This window comes from Geotrypetes seraphini, chromosome 5 (genome assembly GCF_902459505.1).
Source record: "Geotrypetes seraphini chromosome 5, aGeoSer1.1, whole genome shotgun sequence".
Classification (NCBI taxonomy): domain Eukaryota; kingdom Metazoa; phylum Chordata; class Amphibia; order Gymnophiona; family Dermophiidae; genus Geotrypetes; species Geotrypetes seraphini.
This window is the reverse complement of record NC_047088.1, coordinates 107,672,485-107,696,796: the sequence shown is the minus strand read 5'-3', so window position 1 is coordinate 107,696,796 and position 24,312 is coordinate 107,672,485. Positions and strand designations below refer to the sequence as shown.

Genomic DNA, 24,312 nt, shown 5'->3' with positions numbered 1-24,312 from the left:
ATAAGCTTCTGTCAAGTCTAGTGAGGCTAGAAATTCACCTGAACTACCAAGGCAATGACTGATCTCATCGTTTCCATCTGGAATCTGGGAACCTTCAATGCTGCATTAACTGCTTTGAGATCCAGAATTGGTCTCCAGTCTTCTGAGTCTTTCTGAGGTACCTGAAGTATACAGAGTATCTGTTTGAGCCAGAGTCTGCATCTAGTACCGGCTATATAGCTCCATTTTGTATCAACCGTTGTTCAGTCGCGCTGACCTTGGCTGCTCTCTCCAGTCTTCCTGCTGGAGAATCCAGAAAAAATGTCCCTGAGGAATCGATAGAATTCAAGTTTGCATCCTTCTTGAATGATATCCAGTATCCATTGATTTGAAGAATTCTGTATCCAAATCTTTCAGAACTTTGAAAGTCTCCCTCCTAGGTGGGGGATCTCGGAGGCCGACCTAGTAATCATTGATATTTCTAGGTATTTGCTGCTGAGCAAGAGCCAGCTATGGGAGGCTCTTCTGGAGCCTCCAAACCTCTGTCTACAGCCCTGAAAAGACCATTGTGATGAGAAACCTGCAGACTCATAGTGCAATTTTCTGTAGCCACAAAAGGAATCAAGGCAGGAACTTCCAGAGCCTCATGGTTTACTGTCTGGCAAGGATTTAGAATGGTGATCTATCACACTGGTCAAAAAGTTGTCCAGTCCTTTTCCAAAAAGCATCTGACCCTTTAAAGGGAACTTGTTAATGGTGGTTTTAGACGCTGAATCTCCTGCCCACTGCCTGATCGAGCGCATTCTATGAGTGGAAATTGTAAAAGCTGACACTTGACTCATGACCCTGAGCATGCTGTAAATAGCATCTGCCTCATAGTCTACACTGGTCAGTACCATAGGAGGGCTTCTCCCCCCCCCCCCCAGTGGTCATGTTCTGGCAAAGCATCCTATGGCAGGCCCGCAACACAAAGGGAGCTGCAGTTTCAAGGCCTAAAGCTAAGGCCGCAAACTGCCTCTTGAGGACTCTGCGATCCTGGGTATCCCTTCAGGACCACTTCCCCTTCACCAGGCAGAGAAGTATTCTTAGAAACTTGTGCCACCAGATAATACACCTTGGAGGGAGGAAATAATTGTTTGAAATCAGAAGCCACGGGATCCAATTTCTTTATTGCCTTGGCCCTCGACAAGAGGACCCTCTGGCAAATACCAATGCTCCGTTATCATCCTGGTAACTTCTGGGTGTGAAGAAAAGCACGTGGACTGAGACTTAGTACTGCTTAGCAGCGAGAACTAGTCAGCAGAAAATTGTGGGGGTCTCTAGATCCAGCTCCTGCAGAGAGACTGTAATCACCTCCATCATATCTGCAGGTTTGAATTGCCTACACAATGTTGGGTCCTGCCCTTGGACTAGGATTACCATCGACCCATGGTCTCCTGCTCCAAACTGAGACCCCAAATCCTCCAGGGAGGATGCATGCTGAAAGAGTAGAGGAATCATATCTGACCCCCAAATCATTCCAATCCTTTTCTGACCTGGCTCCTGCAGCTCTAATGGCTGTGACAGAGCCTCGCTCCAAGAATGAAAAACTCCTCTGAGCTCACAGACTAAGCTGACAACCCTTACTGCTTCTGGTAAACTGCATACATCAAAGACAAAATCCAGGCCAAAGACCTGATCTGGAACCTCCGAGGACCTCTGTTGGTCTACATTTCCTTTCAGGGTCAGGGACATCTGCAAAAAGGCGCTTCGCTGGCGATGCCAAGTCACAGTTAGAGGCGCTAATAGGGCTTTATAATCCAGATCTTGAGCTTTCTGCCCCTCCTGACCTGTGGAGTGACCAGAGGTTATACCCATGGCTTCTGCCTCCCCCCTCGAGTGCCCCGCAGCACACGGGACAAGATCGCTACTCAGCCGATCATCTAGCGCAAAACTGGCATGGTAAAGGGGAAAAACCACCTGAGAAGTTCATAATAATAGATTTCAACCAAAATTGAGGCAATTTAAGGGAGGAGGCAGCTTTTAAAACAAAATTTGGACATCTAAGATGGCTGCTGTGGCATTGTTTTGGCACCAGAAAATGGTTCGTGGGAGCAAAACAAAGACCAAAATTACTCAAAATAGTCATTTAGAGCTGGTGAACCCTTGGGACCTCCTCAGAAACACTTAGTTTTTCTAAAATCACACCTACCCAAATGTGTCAAAACACAAGGCCTGCAGGCCAAATTTGCCTGCAGTGACTGTGCGCTGGCTTGAGGGAAATGCAGTGTTTTCCTCATTGCCACCCCTGGGTGTGTTACCTTCTGGCCAGCTCTTTCATTCAATTCAATTTTTTTTTTATTCATTCATTCAATTTTATATACCGTTCTCCCAGGAGAGCTCAGAACAGTTTACATTAATTTCACTGCACAACAAAGTTTTTGCTTCCTGAACACTGCTGGGTGTTTCTTATAGAATTTTGGGTGCTGATCATGAATATTACATCAAAAATTACCCATCACGTACCATTTCAGAGAAATCTTCAATTTTGTCGTGATTTTTTCTTATATTTGGATGCAAACAATTTTTTCTCCCATAAGTGTCTTATCAACAACGGTTTGTGCCGCCTGGGTATGTCCATGCATAAAATCTAGCCAGGTTGGAAGCTGTTTTATGGAAAATGACATCCTGGGCATGTCTGGGCAGGTCTGAACGAGCTTGCGCTGTCTCACCATGCTATAATGGTGGCTTCCATACACCGATCCTGCTCATTTGGTTAATATAGATAGTCCGTGTGTGTATATAGTATCAGTATAGTAAAGTATAGTAGTATAGTAGCTGTAGCAATATAACAGTAAGTAAGCTTGATGCTATAGACGTTTTGGTGTCGGGCAATATGTCTCGTCGGTGTCGTAACAGCCGCGACACATTCTGCTATATCTGTGGGGAATATACACTTACGCCTCAGAGACGTTCGATGACTGCCCTTGTAAAGAAAGCCTATCATCTGTATTTTGGCTGCAAAATAGGTGATCAAGACAAGCAATGGGCGCCTCACAATTGCTGTGCGACATGTGCTGTTAGTCTGAGAGCCTGGCTCAGAGGTACTCGAAAGACGATGCCATTTGCTGTTCCGATGATATGGCGAGAACAGAAAGACCATGTGACGGACTGTTATTTCTGTTTGACTAATGTGTCTGGTTTCTCTGCCAAAAACAAGAAGTCAATTGAATATCCTAATCTGCCTTCAGCAATGAGACCCATGCCACATGATGACAGTCTTCCAGTTCCGAAACCACCAGAGGATTGGACCTTAGACGAACCAGATGAAGAAACTGCAGTGCAGGGTTCTAACAGTGACATTGACCCGGATTTTGAACCATCCTCATCAGGCGATCCACATCTGATAACACAGTCCGAATTGAACGATTTGGTCAGAGATTTGGGTCTGTCAAAAGCAAAAGCTGAGCTGCTAGGTTCGAGACTGCAGGAATGGTGTTTGCTATCACCAGGTACGAAAATTTCTGTGTTTCGAGACCGGCATCATGATATAACCAAATTTTTTGCACAAGTCGACAGTCTCTGTTTCTGTTGTGACATTGAAGGATTGTTCTCGGTCTTTGGTTGTGATCACAACCCGGAAGAGTGGCGTCTTTTCATTGATTCGTCAATGTTAAGCCTGAAAGCTGTTCTGTTGCACAATGGCAACGTTTATCCTTCAGTACCTGTTGGCTATGCAGCACATATGAAAGAAACATATGAGAATATGGAAATGTTACTAAAGTATGTCCAGTATACCAGGTATAACTGGAATATCTGTGGAGACCTCAAAGTCGTTGCTCTGTTACTAGGACTGCAGCTTGGCTATACAAAGTACTGCTGTTTCATCTGCGAATGGGACAGCCGAGACAGAGAGTCGCACTATTCTAGAAAGAACTGGCCACTCCGTAAAAAGTTAGTTCCAGGACAGAAAAATGTAGCACATGAATCGCTTGTTGACCCGACAAAGATATTTTTGCCTCCTCTTCACATTAAACTGGGACTCATGAAGAATTTTGTGAAAGCAATGAACAAGGAAGGGGAAGGTTTTCGTTATTTAAGACAGATGTTCCCAAGAATAACTGATGCCAAGATCAAAGAGGGTATTTTTGTTGGCCCCCAGATCAGACATGTTATGAGTGACAAGCGATTTGAAGATCTGTTAGTTGGGCCGGAAAAAATTGGCTGGAAAGCCTTGAAAGACGTTGTTGACAATTTTCTGGGCAATTACAGAGCCCCAAACTACATTCAGCTGGTAGACAAACTTCTCAAAGCATACAAGAGAATGAAGTGCAATATGTCACTCAAGATTCATTTCCTCCATTCACACTTGGACTTCTTCCCCGCAAATCTCGGTGCTGTGAGTGACGAGCACGGTGAAAGGTTTCATCAAGACATAGCTACGATGGAGAAACGATACCAGGGCAATTGGAATCCGTCAATGCTTGCCGACTATTGTTGGATGCTACAACGTGATGCACCAGACACTGAATATAAAAGAAACTCGGGAGCAAAACACTTTTAATTCTGTTTCATTTAGTCGCTTGTGCGAAACGTAAACTTGACTATATATTTTATTGTCAGTAAACATAAAAATGTCTATTTCTCATAGTTCTTACGTGATGCAGTAAAACCAAAACCATATTTGAGCATACCAAGTTGGTACCTGTCATAATCACCAAAAACTTTTCAGGAATCAAGACTTAACCAAAAAATTGTTGTGCAGTGTTTATTCAGGTACTCAAGCATTTTTCCCTGTCTGTCCTGGCGGGCTCACAATCTATCTAATGTACCTGGGACAATGGGGGGATTAAGTGACTTGCCCAGAGTCACAAAGAGCAGCGTGGGTTTGAACCCACAACCCCAGGGTGCTGAGGAGCTTTAACCACTGCGCCATACTCTCCCCTCCTCACTGCCGCAGTCGTTTCTGTGCACAAAGCCATGGGCGGCGGCTCCTATGCGTGTCTCACATGTGAACCAGAAGCTTTCTCTCTGACGTTGCAACATCAGAGGGAAGATTTCTGGATAAGGTGCGGTAAGCGTAAGTAGCTGCCACCTCCGGCTTTGTGCACAGAAACGACTGTGGCAATGATGTGGGGGAGCCAGCCAGAAGGTAAACCACCCGCCGGTGGGAGGCACCTAGTTGAGGTACAGCATGGAGGGAGGAAGAGGGGAGTGTTGGGACTCGAGAAAGAGGGAGCATAAACTTAGGACAAATGACAGAAAGAAGGAGGGAGGGGCATGAACTTGGGACTTAGAATGAAGCGAAGGAGAGAGGGGAGCATAAGCGACAGAATGGAAGAATGGAGAGAGTGAGGGAAAGAGATGCTAAGGTGAGGGAGGGATTAGAAAGAAAGAACTGGGTGTCAGAGAGGGGGAGAGAGATGGTGCACATGAGGAGGTGAAGAAAGAGGAGAATTGTTGGGCAGAGAGAGGGAGGGAGAGAGACTTATTGGACATGGTGGTGGGAGGAGTGAGGTAGAGATGCATGGGGAAGAGAGAGATAGACCATTGGAATGTTCTTATAATGCTGAGGCTATTCTACCTGGAAAAGCGGAGACTTAGAGGAGACATGATAGAAACCTTCAAAATCCTGAAGGGCATAGAGAAGGTAGACAGGGACAGATTCTTCAGACTGTGGGGAAATACAAGTACAAGGGGGCACTCGGAGAAATTGAAAGGGGACAGGTTTAGAACAAACGCTAGGAAGTTCTTTTTTACCCAAAGGGTGGTGGACACATGGAACGTGCTTCAGGAGGTTGTGATAAGCCAGAGCACAGTACAGGGGTTCAAGGAAGGTTTAGATAGATTCCTAAAGGATAAGTGGATTGAGGGGTACAGATAGAAGTAGAGGTAGGTTATAGAAATAGTCAGGGACCACTTCACAGGTCATAGGCCTGATGGCCGCCGCGGGAGCGGACCGCTGGGCACGATGGACCTCTGGTCTGACCCAGTGGAGGCAACCTCTTATGTTCTTATGAGATTATTTCCCGCGGTTATCCGCGAGGACGGGAATGGTGATGAATTTTGTCACCATGTCATTCTTTATTATGCTACTCAGGTGGCTGTCTGAAAATCCCTGGATACCTAAGCATTGACGTATGCATAGTTAAGCTCACTATAACACTGGTTCTTTATCACTTGTGGAAGTTATATATGAGTTGATTTGGTTATTCCAAGACAAGCAGGCAGCATATTCTCACATGTGGGACCTCCCTAGCTTACTAGATAGAGGGAGTGTTGGCCATTAAGAAAATAAATTTTGCAATACTGCTTAGCCGAAGTGACCATCCCATCCCATATGGAAAAAGATTCCAGACAGTAGTGAGATGTGAATGTATGAACTAAAGACCAAATAGCAGCTTTACAGATCTTATCAATAGGAGTGGAATGTAAGAAAGCAACTGAAGCTGCCATAGCTTTGTGTGCTGTAATACGACCCCCCTATTGCAGTCCAGCCTGAGCATAGCAGAAGGAAATGCAAGCCACCAACCATGCAGAAATAGTTCTCTTGGACACAGGTTGTCCCAACTTGTTAGGATCAAAGGAGATGGACAGTTGAGGAGATGTTCTATGTGGCTGAGTTCGCTGTAAGTAATAAGCTAAGGCTCATTTGCAATACAAAGTATGAAGAGGGTGACAATGAGGCTTGGGAAAGAAAACTGGAAGTACAATGGATTGACTGAGATGAAATTCAGTGACTACTTTTGGAAGGAACTGTGGATGGATGCAAAGCACTACTTTGTCATGGTGGAACAATGTAAAAGGCGGGACAGCCACCAGCGCTTGAAGTTCGCTCAATCACCGTGCAGAAGTAATGGAAATGAGAAATACTACTTTCCAAGTGAGATATTTAAGATGAGCCGAAGACATTGGTTTAAATGGAGGATTCATGAGTCTGGAGAGAACAACATTAAGATCCCAAACCACTGGATGCGGTTTGAGAGGTGATTTGACATTGAAAAGTCCTTTCATGAATCTGGAAACAAGAGGATGAGCAGTCAGAGGTTTACCATTGACTGGTCCACGAAAAGCACTGATAGCACTGAGATGAACTCTAACTGAAGTGGTTTTAAGACCAGAATTGGATAAATGGAGAAGATAATCCAATACGGAAGATATACTGAGGATGATGAAGATTACACCACGTAGAAAACCACATCAACTTCTGTTGGTAGCACTGCTGTGTAGAAGGTTTTCTGGATGCATCCAAAATAAGCTGGACAGGATCAGAAAGATCAGTGTCAGCTGATGTCATCCCGAAAGGTACAAAGCTATCAGGTGCAAAGACTGAAGAATGGGATGTAAAAGAGATCCTTGATGCTGCGTGAGAAGAGATGGAAAGATCTGCAAGGGTATTGGTTCCTTGATATTGAGTTGAAGTAGAAGGTAGAATCACTGTTGTCTGGGGCAATGAGGATCATGGTGGCCAATTCTTGTTTGAGCTTGACGAACATTTTGAGAAATGAGAGGAACTGGTGGAAATGCATAGAGGAATTTGTGTGTCCAATCTAGGAGAAAAGCATCTGTCTCTAGACGCTGGGAAGAGTTAAATTTTATATCTATGCTGATGATATCACCATTGTTATTCCCCTTACTATTCTGACCCCCAAGACTAAGATTCATCTATCATCCATTCTAAAGCAAATTGAACTATGGATGAGCGAATTCAAATTGAAGCTTAACACTGACAAAACTAAATTTTTCCTTGCAAGCCCTAATGACAAAATCAAAGACTCATCGATCTCCTTGAATGGTCAGGACTTCCCTATTGACCACTCCATTAAAATCCTGGGAGTCATCCTGGACCGCCACCTCACTCCAAATGCTCACACAGATTTAGTGGTTAAAAAATGCTTTTCAGTACTATGGAAACTCAGAATCATCAGAAAATACTTTGATGCAGCATCCTTCTGCTTACTGGTTCAATATTCCATCCTAAGCTTGCTCGATTATTGCAACATCATTTACCTGGGATCCTTAAAAAAAACAAAAACCATTCTAAGACTCAGAGTCATTCAAAATTCGGCAGTTCGACTGATTTTTGGGCTGAAGAAATGGGAACACATAAGCTCCTACTATCAAAAACTCCATTGGCTGCCCCTGGAGGCGCAAATCCTGTTTAAGTTCTCTTGTCTGTGTTATAAATCAATATTCGGTCTGGCCCCCACTTACCTAGTTTCCCATTTTAATCTGGCAAGTTCTTTTAGGCCCACACGAAGAATACATCTGTTCACCTATCCAACAATAAAAGCCTGCCACTACAAAAGATTCTTGGACAGAACTCTTGCCTTCCAGGCAGGCAAATGGAACGATTTGCTTAGTAACTTTATCACGCTCTCCTCATCCTACTTCAATTTTAGAAAATTGGTAAAAACGAGTTTGTTCAATCGATTTGTAAACTAAGAATCTATACAGCTCTGCTAAGAACTATATAGCTTTCCAATTCTTTCATTATGTAAGATTGTACTGTTGACTTTGATTGTAACCTCTTCGCTGATTGTCCAGCGCTTCTTGCTGTAAACCGCCTCAAACTTCCATGGCTTTGGCGGTATATAAGAATAAAATTATTATTATTATTACTGTCTGGAACAGAATTGAGGCAGCTTGTGATTGTGGGGGGATGCAAACAGGTCTATTTGAGGAGACCCTCAAAAAGAAAATATCTGATGCAAGACTGTGGAGTTGAGTGTCCACTTCATGGAGTCGGAGAAATCTGCTGAGTTTGTCGGTGAGAGAATTCTTCTCTCCTTGAATATAGATTGCTTTGAGGAATATGTTGTGAGCAATAGTCCAAAGCCAAATCTTCCGAACCTCCTGAAAAAGAAGGAGAGAACCTATTCCTCCTTGCTTGTTTATGCAATACATTGCCATCTGATTGTCCGTGCGGATTAGAAGGACTTGATTAGCTATAATATGCTGAAAAGTCTTGAGAGCATTGCCAATTGCCCTGAGTTCGAAGAGATTGAAGTGGAATTGCTGCTCTTGGAGGGACCAGTGACCCTGTGTACAAAGACTGTCCAGATAAGCTCCCCAAGCATACTTGAATGAGTCTGTGGTCAGTGACCCCAAGGCTTAGAGGAAATCCTGCACCCGAGGACACCGGAATGCCATAAGCAGGTGAATCTGAGATTGCAAATTGCTTACCCAGGCCTCTGGGAGGAAAGACTTTCCCCAAGGAAAGTCAAACACAGTCTAGTCTAGTCAAACACAACCAAGATACTCCAGGCGCTGCGAGGGGCCAACCAGCTCTTGGCAAGGTTGACAACCCATCTCAGCAATTGCAGAAACTCCATCACCCGAGCCGTGACCTGGGTGCTCTCCTGGAACGACTTTGAGCAAATCAACCAGTCGTCCAGGTAGGGAAGCACCAGAATGCCCTCTCTCCGCAAGGCTGCCGCGATGACCACCAGAACCTTGGTGAATGTCTGTGGAACCGTGGCCAAATCAAGGAAGCGCACAGAACTGATAGTGCTGACCCAAGATCGCAAAACTAAGGAAGCGCTGATGGGAGGCCCGGATTGAAACATGCAAGTAGGCCTCTGTCAGGTCAAGAGAGGCTAAATTCTTGCTGAACCGCCAGAATCACATATTGCAGTATCTCCAAGTGAGAAGACAGAACTCCGAGAGCCCTGTAGACCTCTTTAAATCTAAGATGGACTAAAAGGACCCCTCTTTCTTGGGCACCACAAAGTAAATCGAGTACCTGCCAGTGTAACATGTCTGAGGGGGAACCAGAACAACAGTTTAGAGATCTAGCAATCTTTTAAGGATATGGCGAAAAACATGCTTCTCCCACGCTGCCTGACAAGGAGAAGCTAGAAAATGATCTAGCAGAATATGGGCATACTGCAGAGCAGAACCGTCCTGAATCACCTCCAGCTGAGCACCTACCAGAACCAGAGTGGGCACAGAATCATTGGGGGAACCGGCGGAGGGATTCTCAGCTTCCCGACGGGCCTGACATGACTGCATTCGCTGAAAGAAACAACCCCTGGAGAAAGCAGAGGTCGGGGTAGGGAGCAGTCCCATGCTCAGGATGGTACCTGCAGAAATCTTGCAGACTCCCCTGAGCAGTGCCACCTCGAACAGCCTGGCAAGCACTGTCTTCAGACAGGCAGGGCACTTTAGAGTTTGTCAGAGTTTGAACTAACTAGTCCAAAACCTCTGGAAAACAACAAGGACCCCCCAGAAAGAAAATTTAAAGAGTTTAGTGATGGACACTGCATTCATCGACCAAGCCCGAAGCCAGAAGGTCCGATGCGCAGCCATGGATTTGGCAGACGTCCATAAGAAGTCATAGAGGGCCTCTGAGAGGAAAGAGGCAACCATCTAAATCTTCGCCACCTCCTGACCATCAGACTCACTGTCAGGGATCCACTCGGCCAACCAGTACCAAACAAATAGCTGCCTGGACCCCCAAGGCAGACACATCAAAATTCTGTTTAAGAATTGTCTCTAACTTTTGTTCCTCAGAGTCTGTTAAGACAGAACTGGCCACGACGGGCACAGTATGTCGCGTAGCAATAGTTGAGACCACTACGTCCATCACTGGCGACTTTAAGGCAGTCCTATCCCCCACCAGGACGGGATACAAACAAGCCAAGGAGCGCACAAACCGAAAAGAAACCTCCGGCAAAGTCCACTGCACCAGGATAATATCCAGAAAAAAACAGATGTATTGGACAAGAGTGAGAAGCAGAGGAAATCTCCCAAAGAAGAGGGTCCTCCATATTTGTGGTCACAGGTGGCGTCTCCTCAACTGGTAGATGGAAAAAAACAAGTTCCCAGTACAAGCGGCTGTCCCCTTGAGAGGATCCTGGAGGTGTCCCCAAGAGTCCAGGTCCTCATGAATTAGTTAAAACTCTCCTAAGACAACAAGTCCTCGTCTGAGGCGGTATGCGGGCGCCTGGATGAGGGAGGAGGAGGGGGGATGTGCAAAGAATTAAGGAATCAAAATATCAGGAGGCGCAGAGGGAACAAACCCCTGAGTCCCCCTGGACACAAGAAGGACCCCTGGCCACCAGAAAATATGCTTTACACAAAGCAAAAAGAAAATGAAGGGGAAAATCCCCCCTGGTGGCCCCATGGGACTCCCTGCCCCAGCTGTAACCTGTCCCTGTTATGTCAAAACAGGGAGAAGGCACCTGAGGCTAAATACAAGATGGAGGGGCTATCTGAGGAAAAATGGCAAAAACGTGCCACAAATAGCCCCTCCAGGGCCTGTTGCGGCTGAGAAGACTGAACTGTCTCAGATGCTAAAGCAGGCAAAAGCCGGCCTCAGCTGAGACAAAAAACAACTGATAGGAAATCTCCAGTCACACCACCGGTGGCGGCTGAGGAAATCCCTCCCTGGGCAGAAGGAAAAGACCGGGCTTCCCTGCAAAGCTCTGCTAGCTCGCGAGGCACTAGCGGCAGGGAGCCCTGGACACTGGCAACCACTGCCGACGAGACTCTTCCACCGCACTGGCCTGAACAGCTGTTTTCAGGCCAGCTGTGAGTGCCTTGCATCTGGACCAAATTGTGCACTAGAGAATGACACGGGAACTGTTTACTGTGGTAAACCATGGCCATTGCAGTAAATCCACAGGAATGGAGATATTTGCAACTGGTTTACCATAGGAATGGGGACAAGACCTTTTACCGTCCCGTGGGAGCGGTGAAAAATCTTGCTCCTATGGTAAAAAAAAATTGCATCCGTGTCAGACTCGGCATCTCCTTCCCAGCTCCTCTTGGGCCTATTTTACCTTCAGGAGCCAGCCATGCCACAATGAAGACAGAAGGAACCCAAAACCAAAGCCTGACACTAATGTGATTTGAAGAATAAAATTACCAGATAACAAAAGGTAGAAAAATTTAATTTGTTTTATATTTTCTGATTAGAATATTTCAGATTTGAAATATGTATCCTGCTAGAGCTGGTATTAAACATAACTGGGGACTGCAAAGCCCAGGCTGTGCTTCTTTAGCTTCCAGCTGGCATAGGGCTCTCTCTGACCAGTGGACAGTTGGCCTAGTTGCACTCCCCTAACACTATTCCCGTCATGTGTGACTGAAGTATTCTGTTAGCTTGATTTTTCTATGTAGCATTCTGTAGTAATTTGGTTTGTTCAGTTTTCACAATAGTTGAGGGGATATTTGAGAAAGGGAAGGGGAGTCAGGGGTTTTGTTGATCCTTGCTCTGTATTATTTGTGTTTATAAAATGACAATCATACAGAATTTTGTCTCTTTATACTTTAATAAAATAAGTTCATTATAAAATTATAACTATTCGAGGCTTGTGCGGATGGGATCTGACAGTTTGCAGGGCAGGGGCGGGGACTGAGCTCGCAGGGACGGGGCAGGAATAGGGACTAAGATTGTGGGGACAGGGCAGGAATGGGGATGAGCACAAGGGGATGGGGCACTTAAGGTGATAAATATTTCCCCTTTGCCATTCTCTATTGTGCACCTTTCCCACTGATAAGTGCTCAATTGCTTCATACGCGACCTAGCTGAAAGAAAAGTGTTGATTAGTTGAAAAATACAGTAATTTACAGCATATTTAAAGGGAAAGCAACCCTTCAGAATGACACTGCCTCTCCCACAGAACAGACTCCACTGACTCTCTAAACAATATGCCTTACCACCAGGGGGTAAGGCTTACTGTTGAGGCACCTCTAGAAAAATGTTGGGGAGATGGAGGAAAGGGGGGGGGAGGGACACCCCTCCCCCGCTCGAGACCTGCCGGGTTTGACACCCCCGAGGTTGGATGGACCCCCAAACAGGGTCTACCCAAGCTCAGTCTGGCAACAAAAAGGGACAAAAATTCCTAAACAAATTCCAACAGCCCTACCAAGGGAGATGGGTACAGCTCACCACATCTGCTGGAGACTGAGAGAAGACTGAGGTAATTAGGGAGGGATCACATGATATGTACAGTAGAGAATGACACAGGGAAAAAATTTGTCCCTGTCACCCCCAGCAACCATTGTCCCCGTCACTACTATCCTGCAGCAACCATACAAGCCTCAGTCCTGAAAAATTTAGCTTATTCCTTCCTTATAAATCAAAATTCTGATTGCTGAACTAGAGAAAGAGATGTTCAGCTGGCAGGGCTTTGTTTACAAATTTTTTATCAACACAACTAATATACTACTATATCCTAAAGCAAAAATTAAAATAAATATAAATTTTTTTTCTACCTTTGTTGTCTGGTTTCTGCTTTCCTCATCTTCTCATTCATTTCCTTCCAGTTGTTAAATATGATTTAAAATGGTCATCAGAAAACAAGTAACTAGGAAATCGCTAGTGTGCTGAGCCTCGTAAGCCAGAACCTACATTCACATCTATCCAAATCAACGCATGGTCTGATATTACCGCAGAATCAACATTTAGAAAAGCCCTGCTCATGCTAAGAATATAATCTATTCTAGAAAGTGTTCCATGTGCACGCGAGCGATGTGTATAGTCCCTTCCTGTCGTGTGTAATAAATGCCAGGGGTCTACCAAATCCAATGTGGTGCAAAGATAAGGTATTAGCCCGCCACTGTTGCACTGTTGGCCGCGTGGTGCCAATCCAGTGGCGAAGAATTAGCTTCTTAGTGATTCCTAAGGCCACTAAAAGAAAGCGCCGTCCAGGATCGCTAACACCCGCTTCCACCAGGGGACCTGTGACACCCAACAGCAACGTCTTATAAGACCAGTCTATAGATAATCTTATAACGTTCTCCAGCTCCCGAAGCACAAAAAATCCACAGGGGCCCTACATGTGAACACTCCAAAAAGTGATGTACCAAGGTGTCCCGACGAGCCGGACAACGGGGGCAGCAGGCCATAACCCCATCGTTGGTCCCTTACTTCTCGTTAAATAAGATTGGTGCAGAATCTGCAGGTGCACTTCCCACAAACTCACATTAGGTGAGGCTGAGGCGCATTCCTGAAAACACAAAACTAATTCATCAGTAGTGACCTGCTCTCCCAAAGCCGAAGTCCAATCCGATGCCATAGCATCAAGAAACCTGTCAGATCGTCTTTCCCTCCCCACTTTATACCACTCCGAGAGCGTGTTAAATTCCGATGGGGCGGACAAAAACTGTTGATCCAAGGAAGTGAAAGTGGGCAAGCTGCCCTCTGACGAACGGAGCGCCAAACAATAGCTACGCATCTGCAAGTAAGCCAACATAGACCCTGCGGTCCAACCCCAGCGATCCCGACATGCCAGAAAAGAGGGGACCGATCCCGACCCCACCTCATCAACCTGCCCCACAAAGTGGCACCCAGACATCCGGACTGAGGCAAAAAATGCATGTAACAAACCAGCAGGAAACTTAGGGTTACCTACCAATTCCGTAAAAGGCGAAGGACCTACCGCGCCCCCCAAGGAAGACCGCCACCAGCACCATGCACCATGCCATTCGTAAGGGTCGAAGCATAGAAGGGCAGGGTCCCGCCCCCTGCCACAGGAGGTTAAAAACTGACACCGGAGCTGACAAAAGGTACCAGAATCCAATCGGGGCGAACCTGGCAACTCCCGTATATAATTCATGCACCCATCTCAACAATGCAGCAACATTATAAAGACGCAAATCGGGCAAGTTCACACCACCGTGCTCGCGCCCCCTAATCAGTTTGTTATAGCCAATTTTCACCCGACGAGAGCGCCATATAAAGGATGAAACGACCCCTCTATAAGCCTGCACATCTTTCTGTTTGATCCAAATGGGCACCATTTGTAGTGGATATAGGAGCTTCGGCAAGAGGACCATTTTAATAAGGGCGACGCGTCCCAGGAGCGAAAGAGGAAACTCCATCCACTTCTTACACAAAGCTCGGACTGCATCTAATTTATCAAGTACGTTCTTCCGATAGACCACTCCCGGATCTGCATGCAGATATATTCCCAGATATTTGAGTGTGCCCTTAGACCATTGCAGCGGAAAGGAAGGATCATGCCATAGAGTGCACGGGGGGCGGACCGCCAGAGCCTCCGACTTATCAAAATTAATACGCAACCCGGAAAAGGCTCCAAATCTCTGTATAAGATCTATTAATCGAGGAACCCCCTCTTCAGCATCTCCCAGAAAGATGAGCATGTCATCCGCAAACAAATTAATTTTAAATTCCTGTGAACCCAACCAAATACCACGCATGTCAGTGCTCTGACGGAGCTTAGCTGCAAGAGGCTCTAGGGCCAAGACAAAAAGCATCGGGGAGAGGGGACATCCCTGGCGCGTCCCCCTTTCGAGTTCAAAAGAAGAGGTAAGCTCCCCGTTAATCAGGATTTGGGCCGTAGGATGAGCATATAATGATCGAATCCCAGTCAGAAAGCTTCCCATAATGCCGAACTGAGGAAGAACCCAAAAAAGATAATCCCATAACACTTTGTCGAACGCTTTTTCCGCGTCTAGACCAACTATAAGAGCGTTATGCTGGCCCGGGTGTTGCCCACCAAGTCCAGGATTTTGAAGCACCGAAAGCGCCCTCAGCACATTCGCAGAAGAATAGCGGCCCGGCACAAAACCTGCCTGGTCCGAATGAATTAAATTGGGCAAAACCCGACCCAGACGAGCCGCCATAATAGCAGCAAACAACTTGATATCTTGATTGAGCAGAGAAATAGGTCTATAGGATCCCAGTTGATCTTCCGCTCGACCCGGTTTCGGTAGAACCACAATATTGGCATGAGTTAGTCTATGCGGAGGCAGGTCACCTCTACTAAGAGCCCCACATAGGGCTTGAAATGGGCCCACCACTCGCACCCCCAACAACTTATAATATTCAGAACCCAATCCATCGGGTCCAGGGGCTTTAGCCAATTTTAAGGCCCAAATAGCTTGTTGAATTTTCAACCCTCGCACCGGGGCATTTAACACCTCTCGCTGCTCATGTCCCAGGGACGGAAGCTGTAGGTCTTGAAAGAAAGTCGTCCTCTGTCCTGTGTCACAGGTCCCCTTATCATATAGCGCCCTATAGTAATCAACAAAACTCTGCTGTATCCCAGCTTGGGCAGTTACCTCTCTACCATCAGGCGCCCTAATCCTTGAGATAAGGCGCTTCGGAGCCCTTGAGGCAACCAAAGATGCAAGCAATTTCCCCGCTTTGTTACCCCAGCGATGGAGGCGATATTTATACAATCTGATCTCTCTAAGGGCTCTGTCTGCCAATAAATCATTAATTTGCCTACGTAGGTCAAAATACTGATTTCGAGCTGTCGTGACACCCGGAGCATGTAAACTCCCACGCAGCGTGGCCAGACGGTGTGTCAAGTCCAACAGTGTCTTATCTTGGGCTCTGCGCTTGCGGGTGGTATAGCAATAATTTTACCACGCAAGACCGCCTTGCTCACCTCCCAAAACACCACCTCTGATACATCAGAAGCGGGGTTTTCGTTCACAAAGAAATCCCATTGTTGTTCCAGGAAATCCTTAAACTCATCATCTTCGTATAAAGTGGGATTCATACGCCAACTAGTAGTCGACCCCTGGGACCCCGGCCTATCAATAAGCTCCAGCCAAACCAAGTGGTAATCTGACAAAACACCATCTTCAATCACCACTTGTGGAATACCCGCCAGCAAAGAAGGAGCCACCAGCAGGTAGTCCAATCGGCTGTGAACATCATGCACTTGAGAGTGAAAAGTGAAGTCAGATTCAGTAGGATGCAGTGTGCGCCAGACATCAATCAGACCCAGTTGGTGCAGCACAAAATTCACCCCCTTGTGTTCGCCCCCTTTCAATCGAGGCTTAGGTGGCTTGCAATCAACAAGTGGGTCTGCCGTGATGTTAAAGTCCCCACCTAGTACCAATTGGTATTCAGAAAAAGGCGTCAAAGCCGCTACTAATACAGAAAAGAATCTATGAGAGTATACATTAGGTGCATAAAGAGAACAAAACACATATTTCTTCTCCAAGAAAACTCCTGCCCAGATCACATAACGCCCCTCAAGGTCCTGTATTACCTTGTGAATAGTACAAGGATGCTTTTTATGGAAGAGGAGAGCAACACCTCGCTGTCTGGAATTATATGAAGCAAAAACTACTTCCCCTACCCAATCCCTCTTTAGTTTAACATGTTCTGTCACGCTAAGGTAAGTCTCCTGAAGCATTAAAACATCTACTTTTAATTTTTTACAGTATTGAAGTAGTTTGCTGCGCTTCACTGGGGAGTGCAAGCCATCTATATTGAAGCTGGCAATCTTAACAGAACCCACAATAACAGTTGGTAAGAAGTAAGTCCCCCCAGAGACAACAAGTCTGTGGGGCAGCAGCGCCGGCCTCCCAGCCAAACCGGCACGCCACCCTCTGAAGTATCATTACAGTACCGATCAGAGACTCCAGGTGCATCACCCCCCCACCCCTGCCCCACCAAAAACCCCCCTCCCACCTTAATCCCAACGTGTCTCATCCCCTCAACCCTACCCCAAGACCCCCCACGCATCTCAACCATTCGTACACCAAACAATCCCCACACACACATCCAAAACCCCAGCACTATCTCCATTCCCCACTCCTTCTCACACGACCACTCTCGTCCCCCCATCCACCACCCAGCCCCCCGACAGAAAACTAAATTGAGAACCCCCACACAAACTCTAGAGGGTTAAAACACCCAGGCATATGAAAACATATCAAAACAGTGCAAAGAGAGCTGCATAAACAACAAACTGGCAATCTCTCAAACCGGCACTCAACAGAATCTCAAACCAAGAGTCCAGAGGCCAGAAGTCCTATAGCGCAGGTCCCCCTCTTCCGATGGACAACAAGGCGATGTGGCTTCCAATAGCTCAAGGAGACTGGATAGACTGGAGTCGTGCCACGCAAGCAGGTCTCACAGGCGGCAGCAAAACATAGACCCCCAGCAGCAGTGATCAAGGCAGAGTCACAACACAAAGCACAGAAGACCCGTTTCAGAATTTTGAGTTCACACCAGGTGAAGTTTACAGTGAACTGGCAAGACTCAAGGTGAACAAAGCTATGGGACCAGACAATTTGCACCCAAGAATGCTCAGAGAATTGAGCGATGTCCTGGCGAAACCGTTGGCTGAGCTATTCAATCTCTCCCTAAGTAAGGGGAAAGTTCCCCTGGACTGGAAATTAGCTAATGTCGTTCCTCTGCATAAAAAGGGTTGCAGGGCAGAGGCTGCGAATTATAGACCGGTGAGTCTCACATCAATAGTGTGCAAACTCATGGAAACACTAATTAAAAGCAAATTGGACACGATCTTGAATGAAGGGAATCTTCGGGATCCCAGTCAGCATGGATTCACCAAGGGTAGGTCCTGCCAATCCAATCTCATCAGCTTCTTTGACTGGGTAACAAGAAAGTTGGACTTGGGAGAGTCTTTGGATGTCGTGTACCTGGACTTCAGGAAAGCTTTTGACAGTGTCCCACACCGCAGGCTGCTAAGCAAGATGGAATCGATGGGGTTAGGAGAGACACTAACTGCATGGGTCAATGATTGGCTGAGTGGCAGACTTCAGAGGGTGGTGGTTAATGGTACCCTCTCTAAAACATCGGAGGTGACCAGTGGAGTGCCGCAGGGCTCGGTCCTGGGTCCACTCCTTTTCAACATATTCATAGGGGATCTGACTCAAGGGCTTCAAGGTAAAATAACACTATTCGCCGATGACGCCAAACTATGTAATATAGTAAGTGAATGCAGTTTACAGAATTATATGGCGCAGGACCTGCTTACATTGGAAAGTTGGTCCTCAACCTGGCAGCTAGGCTTCAATGCTAAGAAATGTAAGGTCATGCACCTCGGAAGCGGAAATCCATGCAGGACGTACTTCTTGAACGGAGAAACTTTAACTAGGACTTCAGCAGAACGAGATTTAGGAGTAATCATCAGTGCAGACATGAAAACTGCCAATCAAGTGGAGAAGGCTTCATCTAAGGCAAGGCAGATATTGGGTTGTATCAATAGAAGTTTCGTCAGCCGAAAGCCTGAAGTCATAATGCTGTTGTACAGGGCCATGGTGAGACCTTATCTGGAATACTGTGTGCAATTCTGGAGGCCACATTACAGTAAAGATGTGCGCAGAATTGAATCGGTTCAACGGACGGCCACCAGGATGATCTCGGGGCTCAAGGGTCTCTCGTACGAAGAGAGACTGAACAAATTGCAGCTCTACACTCTTGAGGAACGTAGGAAGAGGGGAGACATGATCGAAACATTTAAGTACCTCACGGGACGTGTCGAAGTGGAAGATGATATTTTCTTTCTCAAGGGACCCTCGGCCACAAGAGGGCACCCGCTCAAACTCAGGGGCGGAAAATTTCATGGCGACACCAGAAAGTATTTCTTCACAGAGAGAGTGGTTGATCATTGGAACAAGCTTCCAGTGCAGGTGATCGAGGCAGACAGCGTGCCAGACTTTAAGAATAAATGGGATACCCATGTGGGATCCCTACGAGGGTCAAGATAAGGAAATTGGGTCATTAGGGCATAGACAGGGGGTGGGTAAGCAGAGTGGGCAGACTTGATGGGCTGTAGCCCTTTTCTGCCGTCATCTTCTTCTTCTTCTAGTCAGCACCACACTGTCGGATGACCAAAGCGACTCGATAGAAGAAACACCACCCGAAATCACACGACAGACGCCCATCAGCGCTCCTGAGGCGCCGGGGGCGCCAGCAGCTTCTCAAGGAACTTTTTCAGCTCTTCCGCCATGCTCATGGTGAAAGTCCGATTTTCATGAGTTAGTCTCACCTTAGCGGGGTAAAGAAATGCAAATCTTATTCCCCTCGTGACCAACTGCGAGCAATACGGCGTAAGAGCCCTATGCTGCTCCGCAACTTTGGTGGAGAAATCTTGAAATAGCATAATCTTAGCCCCTTCATAGGACAGAGATCTATTTTTCTTGAACAGGTCCAACAGGCGTGCTTTGATGGCATAATTATGGAATCTGGCCAGCACTGGCCTCGGACGGCCCGTCTCCATCGCGACGCTGACCAACACGATGGACCCGCTCTACCACCACCGGGCCAGCCTGCTCCGCCAGGCCCAGCTCCTTCGGCAGCCATCCTTCCACCACATGGAGAAGCTCAGAATCTTTAACTGACTCCGGGAGCCCTATCAGACGGAGGTTCTTTCTGCGGGCCCTATTCTCCTGGTCTTCCACTCTCTCGAGCAGTTGGCACACTCGGGTCTCCAAGGAATCAAGCCTGCCATCGGCGACCACTGCTCTGTCTTCTTGGGCCGAGACCCGGTCCTCTACCTGGTGGATCTGCGCCGCATGGCCAGCCAGCACATCTTGAATTTCATCCATGGCAGCGTGCAGCTTGGCCAGTTTATCATCTAAAAGCTGAGAAAGGTTCCGCATGGATACCTGTAGCACCTTAACCGAGGTGCGGTCCGCTGGAGCCTCCGTTTGTGTCCCCGCCATTTTGAGAGCCGGTGCCACGCTGTTTCTTGGGGCCTTCGGGGCTCGAGTCGGCATCCCCCGCGCCGCCACCGTGATTCACGCACCAGACGCTCCCCAGCCCAGCGGGAGCGAACCCGGAAGTGCGGGAGCTGAAATGTTCAAAAATTTATCGGCGGCGGCAGGCGTTAGGGGAGCCGAATGGTGCAGGGAGGACGGAGCTCCGCGATCAGGCGTCCGATCAGGTGCCGGCCATCACGTGACCAGATCCTTTGTACTTTTTAACTGCAGATCATTTTGCCTTCAGTTTTCAGCAGCTTTTTCAGACAGACACATTAGATTTTTTTTCCCTCTTGCTTTTTTTTTTCTTAAAGATTTGCTTCAATTGAGGTTGGAAATAATAGTCAACTATAGGAACATTAGTCTTCCTTCTTAAACTTTTAAACTTATATCCATGACAAACATTCAGAAATGAACCAGAAGTCTTTTCTGAGAAAAGGAGCTGACATGCCCTACAGTACTCTCTCTCTTCACCCTCTTTATGAAAAGTCAGGTCTATTACACTCCTTAAGCCAGTGGTCCCCAACCCTGTCCTTGAGGACCACCAGGCTAATCGGGTTTCCAGGCTAGTCCTAATGAATATGCATGAGAGATTTGCATTTAATGTAAGTAACAGGCATGCAAATCTGCTCCATGTATATTCATTAGGGCTATCCTGAAAACCCGATTGGCCTGGTGGTCCTCGAGGACAGGGTTAGGAACACTAAGCAGACTGTGCCTAAAGATAATGGCATATACCAAACATGTGGCAGATATAAGGTCCTTCATAGCTGCTCTTGTCCCATATTTTTCCAAATCTGCTAAATATGCTATTCAATTACTATCGATAAAGCTACAGAACTTGTTTTCCCCAAATTGACAATCCCTTCCTATATGATTCTTCTTGCCAATCAATCCACACCTCCACCCCTCAAAATCCAATAGATTTGCCATTAGAGTTGGTAATATTGGAGCATCTTTTCTAAAGTAATAGAGCAGGGGTGCCCAAAAGGTTGATCATGATCAGCTCGCATTGCCTTAAAGTTCTACCTGCATCCCGATGCCATAAATAGGATGCAGAAGCTCCGGGCTGATCAGCCTTCCTCTTCCCAACATCAATTCTAACACTAGAGAGGAAGTTCTGGGCCAGCCAATCACTGCCTGGAACTTCCTCTCCGACGTCAGAATTGACGTTGGGGAAGAGGAATGCTGGTCGGCCCGACACTTCTGCGTCAGAAAGCAGGGAGAGCTTGGGGGCCTATTCCCCAATTGCGGCGGAAGTGGCTTGGGAGAAGGCAGGGAGAAAGAAAGAAAGGGGGCAGGCAGGGAGACAGAAAGAAAGAAAGGGGGCAGGTAGGGAGACAGAAAGAAAGGGAAACAGAAAGAAAGGGGGCAGGTAGGGAGACAGAAAGAAAGAAGGGAAACAGAAAGAAAGAAAGGGGGCAGGTAGGGAGACAGAAAGAAAGAAAGAAGGGAAACAGAAAGAAAGGGGGACAGTCAGACAGAAAGAAAGGGGGAATGGAGAGAGAAAAAGAAAGGGGAGACAGAAAGAAAGGGGGCATGGAGAGAGAGAAAGAAAGAAAGGGAGGCAGGGAGAAAGAAAGAAAGGGGAGGGGCAGGGAGAGAGGAAGAAAAAGTTGGGGGAGGGAATGAGGTCTGGAGGAGAGGAAGCATACAGTAGGCTGAAAGAAGGGAAGAAATATTGGATGCACAGTCAGAAGAAGAAAGTGCAAACAGAGACTCTTGAAATCACCAGACAACAAAGGTAGGAAAAATGATTTTATTTTCAATTTAGTGATCAAAATGTGTCCATTTTGAGAATTTATATCTGCTGTCTACATTTTGCACTGTGGCTCCCTTTTACTAAACCACAATAGAGTTTTTTAGCACAGAGAGCCTATAAGCATTGAGAGCAGTGCAGGGCATTCAGCGCAGCTCCCTGCGCTAAAAACTGCTACCGCGGTTTAGTAAAAAGGGAGGGGGGGGTATATTTGTCTATTTTTGTATAGTTGTTACTGAGGTGACATTGCATAGAGTCATCTGCCTTGACCTCTTTGAAAAAACTTTGGAATATTAATGATAATTAACATTTTCTCTGCGTAGTGTGTGCTTTGTATATATTTTTTTTAATATTGTTGGTATATCATTTTGACTTGGTCATTTTAAAAGTATCTCGCAAGCCCAAAAAGTGTGGGCACCCCTGTAATAGAGCATGCAGTCATTAAAAACCAATAAAGATGCATGCCTGGGAAGTGGGTGCTCATATTAATGAAGGGTAACAAAGAAATACAAATCTTAAAATAAACCAGAAAAGTCAGTCAAAGATCATTTAACTGCTAGAAAAAAATCAGTTAGAGAATACATCTTGAGCATGGCATTACAAATTAAAACACAAAATGCCAACAGTACTCAGAAGAAGCAAGGAAGGTTTTTCCTTATGGATTCTGGATACCTGTCTCTGTTCAACCCTAGTGGAGCCATCCAGCCTTAGGTAGATGTGTCCATGGTAGTTGAGAAATTGTTCCAGCACATCCAGCATGCGAGTCATCTGGGTGAAGATCAATACTCGGTGATTGCCAACCTTCAGCTGCCGCAGGAGCCTATCAAGTGTTTGAAGCTTCCCTACAAAAGCAAAAATGGGAAATATGAGCAGAGGAGCTAAATCTCTAAATAGGAACCAGTTACAATAAAAGAAATTTGTAAAGCACATACCATGTTTCCCCCAAAATAAGCCCTAGCATCATTTTGGGGTAGGTCTTAATATAAGCCCTACCCCAAAAATAAGCCCTAGTCCCGGGATTTGCCGGCAACTCTTCAACCCGGCCCTCCCCACCCCACCGTGCAGCTGAACCTCTACTGACCCTCCATCCTTCCCTCTCCGACCGAGCCCTACCTTTAACTGAAGCAGATTTGGGCCGGCAGCACTCTAAACAGGCTGCTTGGCCTTGTCTGTCATGGATTTCATTCTGCCGCATTACTGATTATGTCATCAGTAAAGCAGCAGAGTGAAATCCCTGAAGGACAAGACCAAGCAGTCTGTTTAGAGTGCTGCTGGCCCGACGCTGCTTTGTTTGAAGGTAAGGCTCTCACTCGCAGTTGGCGGGAAGGAAAGGATGGAGGGTCAGCAGGGGTTTGGCTGCGTGGTGGAGGGGGGTCTCAAGGGTTCTGCTGCACAAGAGATGGGAGAGAGGGAAGGATAGAAACTAGGCAAGGGTTCTGCTGCATAATAATAATAATAATTTTATTTCTTATATACCGCTATACCATAAGTTCAAAGTGGTTTACAACAAGAATCGTGCAGTGAGAGAATGCAGTGATTACAGCGAGAGACATATGTTTACAACAAGATACATATGTTTACAACAAGATACATATGTTTGGAACAGGATATATAAGATTAGGGCTGCTTGCAAGAAGATATATGCAATGAGAAAACAGGAAGTTTGCAACATGAAGCAAATGTTTTAGATCAGGTTACAGTACGAAATGGTTAGGACAGGGTACAAGAGATTAAAGCTGTTTACAGGAAGATATTTGCAATGTGAATAAGAGAGGATTAACCTTCCCTTCCTCACATAAGGGATGTGAGGAAGGGAAGGTTAGAAGCTGAGCAAGAGTTATGCTGCACGAGGGATGGGAGGGAGGGAAGGATAGAAGCTAGGCAAGGCTGCACGAGGGATGGAAGGGTGGGAAGGATAGAAGCTAGGCAAACTTCTGCTGCACAGGGGGATGGGAGGAAAGATGCTGCATATGTGGGGGAGAGAAAGGAAAGAGGAAGAATTGGGGTGAAGGAGAGGGAGGGAGAGATGATCATGTGCATATCCCGAAAATAAGACTTTGTGCCTTTTTTTGGGCCTCAAATGAATAAAAGACACTGTTTTATTTTCAGGGAAACATGGTAATACCAGCTAGAGTTCAACACAATTGACAAAA

General features: G+C 46.4%; 1 protein-coding gene across 2 annotated transcripts in view; it reads right to left on the bottom strand.

Annotated features, from left to right (window-relative positions):
• SRCAP (Snf2 related CREBBP activator protein) overlaps positions 1-24,312 on the bottom strand; it is an 891,636-nt gene that overhangs the window by 138,556 nt on the left and 728,768 nt on the right. For both annotated transcript variants that reach the window (XM_033945009.1, XM_033945008.1), the window contains exon 28: positions 22,832-23,001. In XM_033945009.1, coding sequence (XP_033800900.1) covers positions 22,832-23,001 — 170 coding nt within the window. The remainder of the gene's footprint in view (positions 1-22,831; positions 23,002-24,312) is intronic.